General features: G+C 55.0%; 4 protein-coding genes across 4 annotated transcripts; 1 reads left to right on the top strand and 3 right to left on the bottom strand.

The window, feature by feature from the left end:
* Positions 1-315: 315 nt before the first annotated feature.
* On the bottom strand, positions 316-4,396 carry CABS01_05932 (uncharacterized protein; the record flags this gene model as incomplete). Its single annotated transcript, XM_060539300.1, has 4 exons — positions 316-3,356; positions 3,412-3,721; positions 3,776-3,818; positions 4,224-4,396. The coding sequence occupies 4 exons, from the start codon at positions 4,394-4,396 to the stop codon at positions 316-318; spliced, it is 3,567 nt and encodes a 1,188-aa protein (XP_060404695.1).
* Positions 4,397-5,817: 1,421 nt separating this feature from the next.
* On the bottom strand, positions 5,818-7,416 carry CABS01_05931 (DEAD/DEAH box helicase; the record flags this gene model as incomplete). The annotated part of the gene is made up of 4 exons (XM_060539299.1): positions 5,818-6,309; positions 6,362-6,599; positions 6,650-7,135; positions 7,190-7,416. 4 exons carry the CDS (start codon positions 7,414-7,416, stop codon positions 5,818-5,820), a joined length of 1,443 nt encoding a protein of 480 aa, XP_060404694.1.
* Positions 7,417-9,113: 1,697 nt separating this feature from the next.
* CABS01_05930 (uncharacterized protein) lies at positions 9,114-11,449 on the top strand (the record flags this gene model as incomplete). The annotated part of the gene is made up of 3 exons (XM_060539298.1): positions 9,114-9,158; positions 9,228-11,007; positions 11,061-11,449. 3 exons carry the CDS (start codon positions 9,114-9,116, stop codon positions 11,447-11,449), a joined length of 2,214 nt encoding a protein of 737 aa, XP_060404693.1.
* A 615-nt stretch (positions 11,450-12,064) lies between these two features.
* On the bottom strand, positions 12,065-12,940 carry CABS01_05929 (uncharacterized protein; the record flags this gene model as incomplete). Its single annotated transcript, XM_060539297.1, has 2 exons — positions 12,065-12,842; positions 12,900-12,940. 2 exons carry the CDS (start codon positions 12,938-12,940, stop codon positions 12,065-12,067), a joined length of 819 nt encoding a protein of 272 aa, XP_060404692.1.
* Between the last annotated feature and the right edge of the window lie 1,143 nt (positions 12,941-14,083).

The raw sequence follows: 14,083 nt of genomic DNA, 5'->3' as shown, positions 1-14,083 counted from the left end.
TGGTTGAAGAGCTAGAATGAAAATCCTTTTTTCGGAAACCAACTCCGGTAATGCAAGCCCATCTGCCGAGTATCTTCATCTACATTCGCCCTCCGTCCATCTTATCAATATTATCAGATCTAAAGAGAGTAGTGAAAAGGAAAGTGCTACGGATACAGATATGCAAAAGAAAATGTCGATAAATATCGTAGAGAGTGTGGGTATAGATGGTTCTTTGTCTTCGTCACGTATAAAAAAGAAAAAAATGATGGTTATAATCCTTTTCTGTAGTTCTCGTCCAAGGTGGCACGAAATGCAAGTTTTGTCAACCTTGAATCACTGCACATTTAAGAACAAGTCATCGCCCCGTCGAGTAGGCGTCAGCCTCGGCTGCCAGGTCGGCGTAGCAGGCAAGTGACCACCGCGCCCGGCGCCGCCACCACCGCCAGTCCGGGATGGGAACCCGGGAGGTGTAGGGAAGAGAGCGGCGTCGGGGGAGAGGAGCATATCCGTTCCGTCTCCGTTACCCCCTGGGCGAACGGGTCTCCAGTTGGGACTGTGGCGGAGGCCGGCGTTGGGGAGGGTGAGGGCGGCGGCGCGTTCGGAGCCGAGGCGTTTGGACAGGAGGGAGGATGTTGTTGAGGGGGTTGCGACGGTGGGGGAGGCGGTTGTTGAGGCGGAGGGGGGGCGGATTGTTGGCGGTGGTGGTGGTTGGAGGATTGTCGAGGTTGGTCGGATGGCTTGCGTTGCGATGTGGTGCGGTGATGGGGAGGCGGAGGATGGTCTATCGGGCAGGGGCTGTTTCGGGGGCGGGGATTTGGGGGGGAGGGGTTGTTGGATGGATTGGCGGCTTGGTTGTTGCTGTGAGAGACGGCGTTGACGTTGTTGGAAGGATTGTTGGTTGAGCTGTTGCTGGGGCTGCTGCTGTCTCTGCTGAGGAGGTTGAGGCTGCTGCTGTGATGGGAGACCAGAGTAGGGAGCTGGCTTCTGCTGCTGCTGTTGTTGCTGCTGTTGCTGCTGCTGGGCTCGAGGAGGGAGGTTCCCCCAGAGCGCCTTATGGACCGAAGTCGACTGAGGCTCCTGGTTAAGAAATGGCGCCTGTTGGACTTGTGCGGCCTGCGGTTGCGGGTGGATGTCGTCGTTGCGCTCGAGCCTGGGCCGTTTGGGGTTCAGAGGCGGCGGGTAGAGGGGTCTCATCTGCGGCGGCCTCTGGGTTTGCGCGGGCTCCCAGTGAGGCTCTTGCTGGAGGCCTTGGGAATTGTTCTTGTTATCGGAGGAGGAAGAACGGGGAGGAGACGGGGTCACGAGGCGGAGCGAGGGCGACCCGGTGGCGATCCTGCTGGGGTCGGTGACGGGACCGGCTGGGCGGGGGCGAGGGCCGACGGGTTTACGGGGGACGTCGTGGCTGGCCATGTACGGTCCGTTTCGGGACTGTTGCTGCTGCTGCTGTTGCTGCATCATCCCGAGCGTGGGACTGGGCTGTCCGGCGGGAAACGCAGCAAAAGGCCGAGCGGGAGGAGCCAGCAGGCGGAGGTTGTTGTAGCCAGGCTTGGAGCTGGTGCGGCCGGGGATGACGGGGTAGGAGACGGGTGAGTGTCCGATATTTGGGGATCCCCTTGAGGCAGGTGACTCCACGACAGGGGAGAGACCGCTTTGCTCAATCACGGGCTCGGCCTCGCTCGCGACGGAGGACGCGATTGTCGTGGCTGACGCGTGGGAGTCATGGCTGTCAGACCGATGCGGTGGGTTCCCAGCGCCTGTAGATATTGATGCAGCGGGAGGAGGGAAAGGAGCAGTGGCGGACCCTGTGGATTTCGACTTTGATGAGCTGCGGCGGCCGAGAGAGTTACTCCGGCGGCGTGGAGGTTCGGGATGAGAGAACGACATGCTCGGCACCGGGTGGGGAGCTCCAGCAGACGGGGGAAGAGCGCTGTTCTGGATAACTGTGTTGGGTCTCGTGGTGGCAGGCGAGTAGACGCTCGAGGTTCGGGATTGGTGAGCCGCGGGCGGGGCGGCAAGGGCACCGGTTCGAGCGATCTCGACAGGCGGAAGAAGAACTGGGGGTGGTGGCATCATCCGGGGACCGGAGGGAGCAACGGGGCTTCCGGCTCCGTGGCCCATGCCCGCAGTCGTGGCCGTGGCAGCGAGCATGGCAGACTCAGCATAGGAGGGCTTCGCTTTGGCGCCACCACCCTGGCTCGCACCCGACGCATCGAGCTCGGCGATCTGTGCCATGTGCGTGGCGCTCTTGGGGTCCCCTAGGACCCAATTGCCGTTCTTGTCAGCTACGTAGTACGTAGCAGACTTGGGAACGTTGTTATTGCTTCCCACTGTTGCCGAGGGCGGTCTCCAAATGTTGTTTGAGCGAGCCGAGCGCGCCGAGGTGATAGCGCCGTCCTCTTCAAATTCCGTCATTGTGCTTTCGCGGGCATTGTAGTGGCTCTTTGGAGGCGCTGTGAGCTTGGCCGTCTTGAAAATTTGGGAATTTGTCGGTGCAGATCCGCTTTGGTCCGCCCGAGGGAGCGATGACGGTGTGAGGTCTATCTCGGGAATCTTGAGGGAAAGTACCGGCTTCGGCGACGAGAGAGAAGGCTTGGCTGGCAGGAGACGTGACGTTGGGCGGTTCTGCGCCTGAGGTGATGGACGGTAGGCAGCTGATGTGCTCTCAGGCCGGGAGACGGCAAGGCCGATCGCGCCGGGCCACCAGCTCATGCGACCGCTTGTCCGGGTACGCGCCGCCGGTGGCTGGCGTAACGGTGGCGGAGAAGGTGATTGCGCATGGTGAACAGGCGGAGAAATGTGAAAGATATTGGCGGGGCCCTCTTGCGGGTGGAATTCCCAAGAGTCCTTCTCTCGCACGGGGAAGAAGCCCGTCTTTTCATCCGGATAGTCCTTTCTGCGCTTGCGGCGGGCGAAGCATATGGCGAGGATGGCAATCCCGAGGGCAGCTGCAATACCGACTGCGAGACCTGCCACTTGAGCGGTGCCCAAGCTCTTGGAGGTGCCGGCGTCAGCGCCCTCAGCTCCTGGGATTGCAGTTGCGGATGCGGAAGGTGTCGCTGTGGAGGATGACGGCAATGGCGGCGGTGTAACAATGCTATCCGTAGTAGAAGCTTGAGGTACAGTTGAGGTAGCCAACGTCGTAGACGTATTTGGGATGGACGGTGTGCCTGTTGCCGAGATAAGAGTCGTCGGAATCGAAGTCGTGAGATGGCTCGTCGATGTTGATAAGGTGGCCCTTGTGGTTGTCCTTGGGGGAACGAGGATGATACCTCCAGAGGAAGGAATAATCAACGTTGCAATAATGGCTGTGTGTGTGGGCTGAACAGCTCCCGGTTGGTTCGAGCACATCAGGTATGCTGCGTCGATCACAGTCTCTACTGCTTGTTAGAGTTCGTGCCATGATCGATATCAAGAACGCGATTTACGTACGCGGCGCATCACTTTCGCGACAGAAACCTATGCCCTTCTCTGCGACGATACACTGCACAGCACCCTCCCCTAAAGTGAGGCCTGAGAAGCCAACATTGGCACACAGACATTGCAGAGTGGGAGCGCTGCCGCAGGTGGAGAGGTCGTAGTTGGCAGTCAAATGAGAACGGAAGCATTCGCGGGCACACGTTGGTACGAATCGCGTAATCTCGCTCGACAGGTTAAATGACGTCGCTGTGGTGAGGGAGGCCGGTAGTATGAGTGAGAGTGTCCAAAGAAGAGGCTTGAGGGCCATTGTACGGGAGGACATCTAAGAAGCCAAGTCAGCGTCGCTATATGTAAGAAGAGACAAAATGTTGCTTACTTGGATGAAGGTCCCATCCTTCGTACGGTCTGTTGACAACCAACTAAGTCTGAAGAGGCGTCAGTGAATGGTAGATGCGGGTAGACAAAAAGGTCTGGAAATCAACAGCCTCAAGAGTAGACTGTGTATGAGCCTGATTGGGATGATCGACAAACTGGGGAACGAACCTATTGAGAGTGTGTCCTTATTAGGTTATTAAGAGACGACCCGCATCTCAAGATCGTATAGAATATGAGAGAGTCAAGAAAGTACTGTGGATGGAGTATCACCCGATTATTCCAAGAGTATCAGCTGCGGAAAGATTCAGCCGAGAAGAAGAGACAAGAAAAGAAAGAGGCTATTCCATGCGACCAAAATGCAAAGTGTGTAAAAGAAGAAGCTGAGCAAAAGCTAAAATTGAGAACAGACGGCTTTGGGGGCTCAGCAGCGGGCATGTAACTGTTCATACATGAATGGAGGCGGTCCCAAGAAAGAAGGAGAAAGAAGGTTGACGCGGGCAGAAGGGAACACTGGTGCCTCTTCCGTCATACCCCAAAGAGACACGCTGCCGCTCACTTGGAGGCTCTCGACTTCGACCGCGCTTCGCTTCGCTTTTCCTGTGACTTCATCCGGAAACGCCATAATCTCGTTGCGACGAAAGTGGACGACGGGTAGGTAGCCCAATGCCCTGCCTCACTATGCCGCCAACCTGCAGGGTTGGATGCGGTTCCTGCAGTCACGTCCACAGCGGCCCGGTCTGCTCGCGAGCCGCTGCTGGAGATCTCGTTGAAATGACGAAGGCCAGACAATTCGGGGCCTATCCGATTCCGTTTCGGGCGGGTGACACCCCACCTGGTTGGTTGGGCGAGTCGCTCTATTTTCGTTCTGGGGGGAGGTTTGCAAGTTGCATCTAAGATCCAGAGTTGTGTGGCGGTCCAGGCCAGAATGTAACCCCTGCTGCATACCATCATACCAGACCGAGAAGGTCGAGTACCCAATGAAGATGCACTTGTTGAACAGATGCATGTACATTGAGTGGCTGAGGTGCTCCCACATCGCCCCCGAATTTAAGCGCCCAGTCTCCTCCTAAGCGCGGAGGCCGAACAAGAAACCAAAAGACGTTGAAGCGAACCGCCCCGAAAACGGGCGCCAAAACGGCCGATTACATCACGTGATGCAGGTCATAGCCATCGCAGACCAATGAATGATCACACTTAGCCAGACTCAGTAGCCAAGTGTCAGACGTAGTCGCTGGCCAGTTGTTTCTCGATACCCTTCCCATGGTGTGACTGCCTCCTTCGTTTCGAAAATCACAACTTTGAGATTGATGGATGTGATTGACTCTGCAGTCCTCAGACAACAAGAGTTCTTCATGCGACGTGAGCGAGTCCTGCTGCTCATGACTGGGTACCACGACTGAGCTTGACACGCTCCTCCAACGTAAACATCCGCCATGAGGCATTGATGCGACATACCGACTTGAAGTCACATATAGACCCCAAGCCTTCTCGGGGTCGCTGCACTTGTCTAACTCAGCTCTTACATTTCTGAGTAGAACGCAGCATCGCGGCGGCCGAATAGTGATGCGAACTGCTGCAAGCTAGCCACCCCCAACGCAACCTCGCATCCTACCGACCATCCCGAAGGTCTAATGTATGGTCCCGTTACAACCGCTGATATCAGACCACTGCATGATTGCAGTGAATATCGTTTCCAGAAGAACCGCATACTCTATTGGTGTTTGTTAGCTGATTTCTAGCGAAGCCACCAGGTACGCAGGGTCGAAGGGTGCAAGTCGGCTGATCAGAATGATCAGCCTAAAGATCATTACTAGTGTTCAGGAATCTCCATTGTCTCCGTTCATGGTATCTCATTTTTCGTAGCCTCTGCTGAGAGGCTTATGACCTCATCTGAGGCCTTCCACATTTACACCCTGTCCCAGATTGACAACCATTTTAAAACGGGCCCTCCATAGTCTGAAGTGCCAGATTTATCCGCCGCGGCCCTCCGTTCATATCACGCACTACCTTTCCCTCAACGACCCATTGAGCGATCAATCAGTACTAAGACTTGACGCTGGCATCGGTCGCGCTGGGTGCGAATGCAGCCTTGGCGCGGTTAGACTTGATGACCTTCTGCACGTCTTCCTCGGTCTGGTCCCAGTCGTTGGCATCGAGCTGGACGAGATCAATCTCGTACAAATCTGCGATATTCTTGAGGGCATAGAAACTCTTCTTGTCGTAGACGAAGCTGATGCTCACACCGATACGGCCGAAACGTCCTGTGCGGCCAATGCGGTGCAGGTAGGTCTCAGGGTCAGGCTCCGAATCTCCACGTCCCTTCATGGGGATATCGTAGTTGATGACCATGGAAACACTAGACACATCGATACCGCGGGCCAACACGTTGGTGGTGAGAAGAACCTTGGACTGGCCGGTTCTGAACTCCTCCAAGAGACGATCGCGCTCTGGGCCGTCCTTGGCACCATGGAGGGCGGAAACACGATGGCCGTCTGCCTCCATTCTGCGCTTAATCTCGTCCGCACTTTCACGAGTCTGCATTGTGCGGTTAGTCAGGCTCAAGCTTCCAAGATTACGTCGGTCTTACCTTGACGAAGATGACGGAGGAGCCAATAGTCATGAGACCGTACAGCTTCACCAGCACCTCGTACTTGTCCTGCTCGGTAGGACAATCGATGTACATCTGAGAAATGCCCTTGACGGTGAGCTCGGTGTGCTTCAAACGGATTTGATCAGCCTTGGGCGCAAACTTCTCAGCGAAGCCCATGACCTTGTCAGGGAAAGTGGCGGAGAACAGAAGGATCTGGATGTCGCGGGGCAGCATGCTGTTATCATTAGCCCAGTTCTCAATAGACATATTCAGAGGTCAACCTACTTCTTAACACGGAGGCACTGCTCGCCCAGACCTTGCTGGTCCAACATGTTGTCGGCCTCGTCAATAACGAGGAGCCGAAGCTTGGAGACATCCAGCTGACGTCTACGGATGATGTCCATGACGGTACCAGGTGTTCCAACAATGACATTGGCTCTGACAGGGGCATTGCGCTCCAAAGCACCAGGAAGAGCTGCAGCAACGTTGAGACCCTCGCAGAACTTGCCGATGTTGCGCACAACGCCCTCAATCTGACGAGCAAGTTCGCGACTGGGAGCCAGCATCAGTGCCTGAGGTTGCTCGAGCTGTGAGAAGTCGACTCGCGACAGGGTAGTAACGACAAAGGCAGCCGTCTTGCCAGTTCCAGATTGCGACTGGGCAATCATGTTCCGAGGGGGATCGGTCAGCATCAAGGGAAGGGCCTTCTCCTGAATCTTGGAGGGCTTTTGGTAGTTGAGGGAAAGAAGACCACGAAGAATCTCATCGCGACTGTACAATCGCGTATTAGAAACCTGCAAGTATTCGACTCGACTGTGCACTCACAGGTTCATTTCGGAAAAGTTTGAGACCGAATAGAGAGTACTGTTCTGGTCGGACTGGAGGTCGCCCAGCTTGACATCGACATCGTAGGTATTCTCGATAAGGCCAGAGTCTGCAGCTCCGTCGGCCTGAGGGACTTCAGCTTCCTTGGCTTCCTGGACTGCCTGAGTAGCTTCCGGGGCCGCGCCCTCGGCCGGTGGCTCTGTGATGCGACTAGCAAGGTCGGCCATCGTGACTGAGGATAGGCGCGGTCAAGTGTGAGTTCTAAAGGAGAGGCATTAAAAATCGACTATATAGCCAGCTGCAATAGTCGAAAGTCTTACTTGGCGGTTTGTCGAGGGTTGGTGGCAGTCAAAGGGAAGTAGCGGTATGATCAGCCGTCACCTGTGCGGCTTCAACAGCAGGTTAGCGAATGGCAACTTCACGAATCTGGAGAGGAAACTCAATTGGGGAGAGAGAAGGCCGGAAGCAGAACGATGAATTGACTTACATGCGATTGGGCTGGTCTTTCTTTGCGTGGTTGCGTAAACCGGGCAGTTCAGTCGGGGAATTTAGTTTGTTTTGCGATGACGGATTTGGAGCTCCCAAACCAAAATTAACCCTAGGAAGCTACGTCGTCTGTCACTCCTGCCTGTGACTGAGCACTCCAAACCGATGGCGGGGCTACGCGGGGCATTTTTGTCGCCTAACAACCAAGGCCTGAGTCAGGAACGGAAAGCTCACCTTCCTACCGACATTTAACCGGCAAGGGTGGCTCAAGAGTGCGCCTACCTTAGCTGAAGTTGGAGGTAGGTGGCTGAGGTAAGCCAGAAGGAAGGAACCCAGAAGTCATGGCTTCTTTTACCTTAGGTAAGGTACCTGATCATTGATGTATTACCTTCCATAGTTTTTGGGCGTAGCACGTGACATGACTTCCAATCTGCTACGGCCAAACACATAATTGAGCCCAAGAGCTTCAGGTCATTGGGGTTGCCCTGTTCACGGGCCATTCTTTTCATTGGAGTACGACGTCATTCATGCAATCAGCAGTGTGTGAAGTTGATTGAGCCTTGAGGTGAGTGCCAGCACACGGCATGGAATTATTCAATCTCCGGCGCATCCATCGAGCATAGCAAACCCAGTAGACTTTCGTGCAGCTTGGGGAACCCGAATCCGAAACCCCTGTACTCAGGCACCAATGGCACCAATGAGTGGATTTCGCAGCAGGCGACCGGTCCGCTACCCCACCACAGGCCTCTTCAGCGTGCAAGAACACCCAGAGCATTTGCGCCCCCTCCAAACCTCCAGCCTCCAGGTACCTTACCTAGTGGACCGAGCAGCCGGAGAAACACACCAGTGCAGCAAAGGAAGGTTCCAGTTGGCCAAGGGGAAGAGCTGACGACGTCTCCGTCCGATGTCAATGCCCCCAAGCATCCGACCTCAATGTACCTCTACAGCTAAAACACTCGCCAGTGATACATCGAAATTCTTCCAAGGTTTGGTTGTGTGAGCAGCGCAGCACAGCACAGCCTGACCTCTTCTGTCCCTTTGTCACTGATGAAGATCATCGTCTCGCCGAACCTCTACCCACCCGTGTCACCAAGGTGAGGCATACACCTTTATCTCAGGTATTCGCTGTACATATCATTCGGGCGGCCTGCGCCTCCTGCTAGCATTCATCTACTCTTTCTGCCCAGTTTTCTCCCAGTTTTAACCGTTTTGGCGGGGTTAGCCTTATACGACTGCTCCCCCACCGCCGACCTCCTGCTCGGGCCGCAGCCCACCGTTGGCGGTTTGTCCTCTTCTTGTTCTCGCTCCTTCGGAGGATTCCATCACGAATCCCTCTCCCGCCTCCTCCCAACAACACCTCTGGCCGCCGCACTCAGTTTAGACTGACCTGTTGGATCCCCAACCTTTGCATGCTGTTTCAACAGCATAAGTCTGGACAATGGCGGACGTAGATGTTGCGCCGACCTTCGGCGCTGAGCTCAAGGTCCGTATTCCGCGCGCAGTTTCCCCCGCGGCTTGGCTTGGCCCCTCCAGACGCTGACATGTCCTTTAGGATGGCTTCAAGCCCGCCAACACTTGGGTTGCTCACGGCATATCCTGGCTCGACGAAATACAGCAATTCTACCGCGAAAGGAGTGCCATCGAAAAGGAATATGCTGCGAAGCTCAATGCCTTGGCCAAGAAGTACTTCGAAAAGAAAAACAAGAAGTCAGCGCCTCTCAGCGTCGGCGACACCCCCGCCATGACACCAGGTTCTCTCGAAAGCGCTTCCTTGACTACCTGGTCTACGCAGCTTACTACACTCGAATCCCGAGCCGACGAACACGATCGATACGGCAACAACCTCCTCTCTCAAGTGGCTGAACCCCTCAAGTTCCTCGGCACCCGTTTTGAAGAGCTGCGCAAGCGCCATGCCGACTATGCCGGCAAACTCGAACACGAAAGGGACTCTCAATACGCGGACCTGCGCAAGACAAAGGCCAAATACGATGCTGCTTGTCAGGAAGTGGAAAGCAAGCGCAAAAAGTCTGAATCGTCCTTTGACAAGGCCAAAGCGCAGAGCGCCTATCAACAGCAGATTCTAGACATGAATAACGTCAAGAACACATACTTGATCGCAATCAATGTCACTAACAAGCAAAAAGAGCGGTACTACCATGACTACGTTCCCGAGGTCATGGACAGTCTGCAGGACTTGGCTGAGTTCCGTACCATGAAGCTGAATGGTCTGTGGACGGTCGCATCCCAATTGGAAGCGGCTATGCTGGAGAGCAGTAAAGGATTGATGCAAAAGCTAGCAACCGAGATTTCCAGAAACCAGCCTCACCTCGACTCTATGATGTATATCCGTCACAACCTCGGCGCATTCCACGAGCCACCAGACAAGGTTTTTGAGCCTAGTCCCGTATGGCATGACGACGACTTGATGATTGTAGACGAATCCGCCAAGATCTATCTCCGTAACGTACTCAGTAAATCGAAAGCTCATCTCGGAGACCTGCGCAGAGAGGTTGACAAGAAAAGACGGGAGGTTGAGGGTATCAAACGTATAAAGCAAAGAATACGAGAGGGCACCGAGAAGAAGGATGAAGTTCTTGTGGTTACGCAAATTTTCGCCTTGCAGGAAGATCTCCACGCCGTCGACAGGCGGAGAGTGACCGCTGAAGTCGAGACGTCCACCATTACCTCGGCTGTGGGAGACGTGACACTTGGGGCGAAGAACCATAACTTCAAGGCGCAAACCTTCAAGATTCCAACAAATTGCGACCTTTGCGGTGAAAGAATATGGGGATTATCAGCCAAAGGCTTTGACTGCAGGGACTGTGGCTATACGTGTCACAACAAGTGCGAGATGAAGGTTCCAGCCGACTGCCCAGGCGAGCAGACGAAGGATGAACGAAAGAAGCTCAAGGCCGAACGCCAAGAGGCTGCCAACTCGCTGTTGAAACCGACCGCGTCCTCTCCAACCGTCGCAACAGATTCGCCGACCCTAACGAGATCGAATACGATGAACTCCTTGAGTTCAGGATACGCGCATAGCGCACGTCGGTCGATCACTGGGGGCCCGACATCCCCGATAGATGAGGTTCCTCCTGAGCCATCGACACCCCGCCCAGCTGCTCCTGCGTCGACCGTAAGCTCTACTACGGCCCGTAAGAGGGTCATGGCCCCGCCGCCAGCGGCCTATATCAGCGAACTACCTGGTAGCGCGCCGAATGGGTCGGGCTCTCCAGACCAGCAGAAGGGCAAGATGCTCTACACCTTTGAAGCTAGTGGCGATGGTGAAGTATCTGTAGTCGAAGGCCGGGAAGTCACAATGCTAGAACCTGATGGTATGTTTTCATCCTCGCCAGATTTACTCCCATTTGCTAACAAACTTTCAAAGATGGCACTGGCTGGGTCAAGGTGCGCGCAGGATACAAAGAAGGCATTGTGCCCGCCAGCTATGTCGACTGGGCACCACCATCGCCCATGGTCGCGCAGAACACCGGAGCGTCCGCCCGGCCCGAGTCGACGTACTCCAACTCTGGCTCCTCGATTGGGACAGCGGGACCGAAGAAGAAGGGGCCGGCAGTCGCTCCGAAGCGCGGAGCCAAGAAACTCAAGTACGTGGAGGCGTTGTACGAGTACACGGCGCAAAGCGACGCAGAGCACAGTATGACGGAGGGCGAGAGATTTGTCCTCATCAAGGACGATCCGGGCGACGGTTGGGCCGAAGTCGAAAAGGGCGGCGCAACGAAGAGCGTGCCTGCAAGCTACGTCCAGGCAGTCTAGGAGTCGTGTGCTCAGAGACGAAGAAGTTATAGGACCTTGAAGCCGCCTGCGGCGGCGGCGGCGGAGGACATTGTGCTGCGAGACATTCCACAGATACCGCAGAAGCACGTTACGCAACAAAAGGGGTTTGAGACGGAGAGAGGGGGTTATCGAGAGCCGCCTCGAGCAGCGGATCCTGCGGCAACGTTTTACCCGGAACGCGTGACCAGCGTCCGACTGGTGAAGCGAAATCAGAGCCAGAGAGAGCGGCGGAAATCGAAGCTGGACGATGTCGCTGCGTATCGGAGATCGAGAGAACGAAGTAGCATAGGTTAAGGTGCATGCATTCAGTGCTCCGTACTCTTTTTTCTACATATAAGTCGGCGGGAGTCGAGTTGGAGCATCAGGAGGGGGCTCAATTCCGGTGGTTTTTTTTGAAGTAGTTGAAAATAGCAAAGCATTCTTGTTTTTCGCCCCCATCATTGCGAATAGATCCATTCGCATGGTGTTTCACCGTGTACGTGTGCGAGGTTTGACAGTAATGAAAGTGTTCTGACCACCTTGATAGACAGAAACGTCAAATGTACCTGTCAGTGTCACCAAAAATCCAAAAATTCAGGGCGTCACTGGTGATTCTCATCCCCCCCTGCAAGCACTCGGTGGCATCGTCTCCCCTACCAGGAGTTGAGATCGTGGCCCATTCCGTTTGCGGTCAAAAGGCAAAAAGGGGAGCGAGCAGAAGGGGGGAAAGGGGATCGGGGAGATCCCAACCGGCCCTCCCGCTGCCAGTAACGCGGGCACCCGCCAGCCAGGGCATGGCCATTCCAGTTCGCTGCAAGAGCCCACGGGCCTTTTGCGGGGTGTGACCTGGAGGATGACGAGGCCCGACGAGTAAGTGTAAAGAAGGAAAAGGGAAATGGCCTGGGCTTGAGAGAACAGCGAAGAGACTGGAGTGTTCTTTACACAAGAATCCGCCAAGGGTCGCTTCTGTAGAGCGTAATCTCTTGAGAGATTTTTTTTACTTCTTCGGTGCCGCTTGGAAGTGTATGGATAGACTGCAGGAGCCAAGTCTGGCAACTTGGCATGGATTCGGAGTCTCCCAAAAAGCAAAAGCAAAGCAAACAGTTCGAGGCCAAGATCAGGCCAAAGGTGAAAAGGACTCCCATGAGTAGTCCATGTCCCCAAGAACGGGCCAAGCACTGGCCAAGCACCAATCAGATGACAGTCGAGGGCGGATAACCCCTGATAAACCCGCTGAAGGGTGTCACACAGAATGGGTGCTGCGTGCAGAAGATGGAGGGGTGAAGGGGGGTAATTTGGGATGAATCGAGGATGCAATTTCTTGTGCCCAAGGGCTGCATTTGTTTCCTGCGACTGCGAAATTTTGGCGGCTTGGACGCCGTATGCCTGCAAGCTGTAAGGCAAAGTCGGTCAGGGTTCACTGCCAAAGTTCCAAGCAGGGAAGACGGACGAGGCGACTGAATGGAGGCAGCTGACCAGACGCCGTTTCATTTGAAGAGATGGCTGGCCGCCTGTTCAACTTGGATAAGTGGCCTGCGTCATGCCAGGGGGAAGTGGGCAGACGGACCGAACAGAGAGAAACGGAGAGGGATTCAGTTTATTTGTATCCAGTTCTGGATTGATTGGCCGCGATATGTGTTCTTTTTCTGGTAACAACGATCAGGCAAAGACCCAGGCAAAAGATTTCAATCTAATCGGTAGCACGTCGAGGTTGGTCTGAAACTGGGCACCTTGAAATGGGCGGGACTGACGTAGTGGAACCCACGACGTTGGACTCGAAATATGATCATCGATCGGATAATTTCTCGTCTGCATCAGTGCATGGGCTCGTGGAGTGGTCGTAGCCTCGTAGGTCGCAGTCCGAACGGGGGATGGTGATAATTGTATCCTGATCCGTACAGATAGGCCAAAGGGATTGGACTCGAGCAGATTGGTGTACGCAGTACCGTTCTGCGTCTGGGCTTCAAAGTTCAATCTACTCGGCATCAAACGGCAGCAGAGTTGCGATAGACCTGAGAATGAGACCAGACCGGGCCGGGGTGGAGGTTGGGTCTCGGTGGGCGGTGGCAGTGTTGACGTGGACTTCGCGGCGCGGCATTCTTTAGATCGCCGGCGAAGCGAAGTGAGTCTTGCTATGGCCGTTTCTTAGCTGCATGGTCTTTCTCTTGGAGCTTTCTTGGGATCATTTCTCTCGCGTTGGAGGTCGGTCTTGGCCAATTGAAGGAGATGTTTGAGGATTTTCTCGGTGGCCGAAGTGGAGGAAACTGGATAGAAGGTCGACAACTAGTTGCAGACTGCAGTTGGTGTGCAGGTGTGGTGCCAGTGGATTGTGGTGGTGGTGGTGGTGGTGGTGGTGGTGGTGGTGACGAGAGGACGCGGAATCGGAAGACAGGGACTGGCAGGGGCGCTCCCTACCTCCATTGATCGCTGTGGCAGTGCATGGAATGTCGTTTTTGACTGGGGCAAAGAATGGGGATTGATCTCCACTTTCTGACTGGCGGCTGGGTCGTAATGTCTCTGTCGGCATGCAAAAAAAGGGGTGTAGGGTGGGTGAGACCGTGAGACGGACATGCTTGGGGCCATGAGCACATGGGATTGAGTGAGTACTGTAGCCAAGTACCACCTTGAGGATTG

The sequence above is a fragment of the Colletotrichum abscissum genome (genome assembly GCF_030869225.1).
Source record: "Colletotrichum abscissum strain IMI 504890 chromosome Unknown Scaffold_12.1, whole genome shotgun sequence".
Taxonomy (NCBI): Eukaryota; Fungi; Ascomycota; class Sordariomycetes; order Glomerellales; family Glomerellaceae; genus Colletotrichum; species Colletotrichum abscissum.
Note: the sequence above shows the minus strand (reverse complement) of the source record. Positions and strands in the feature narration are given on the sequence as shown.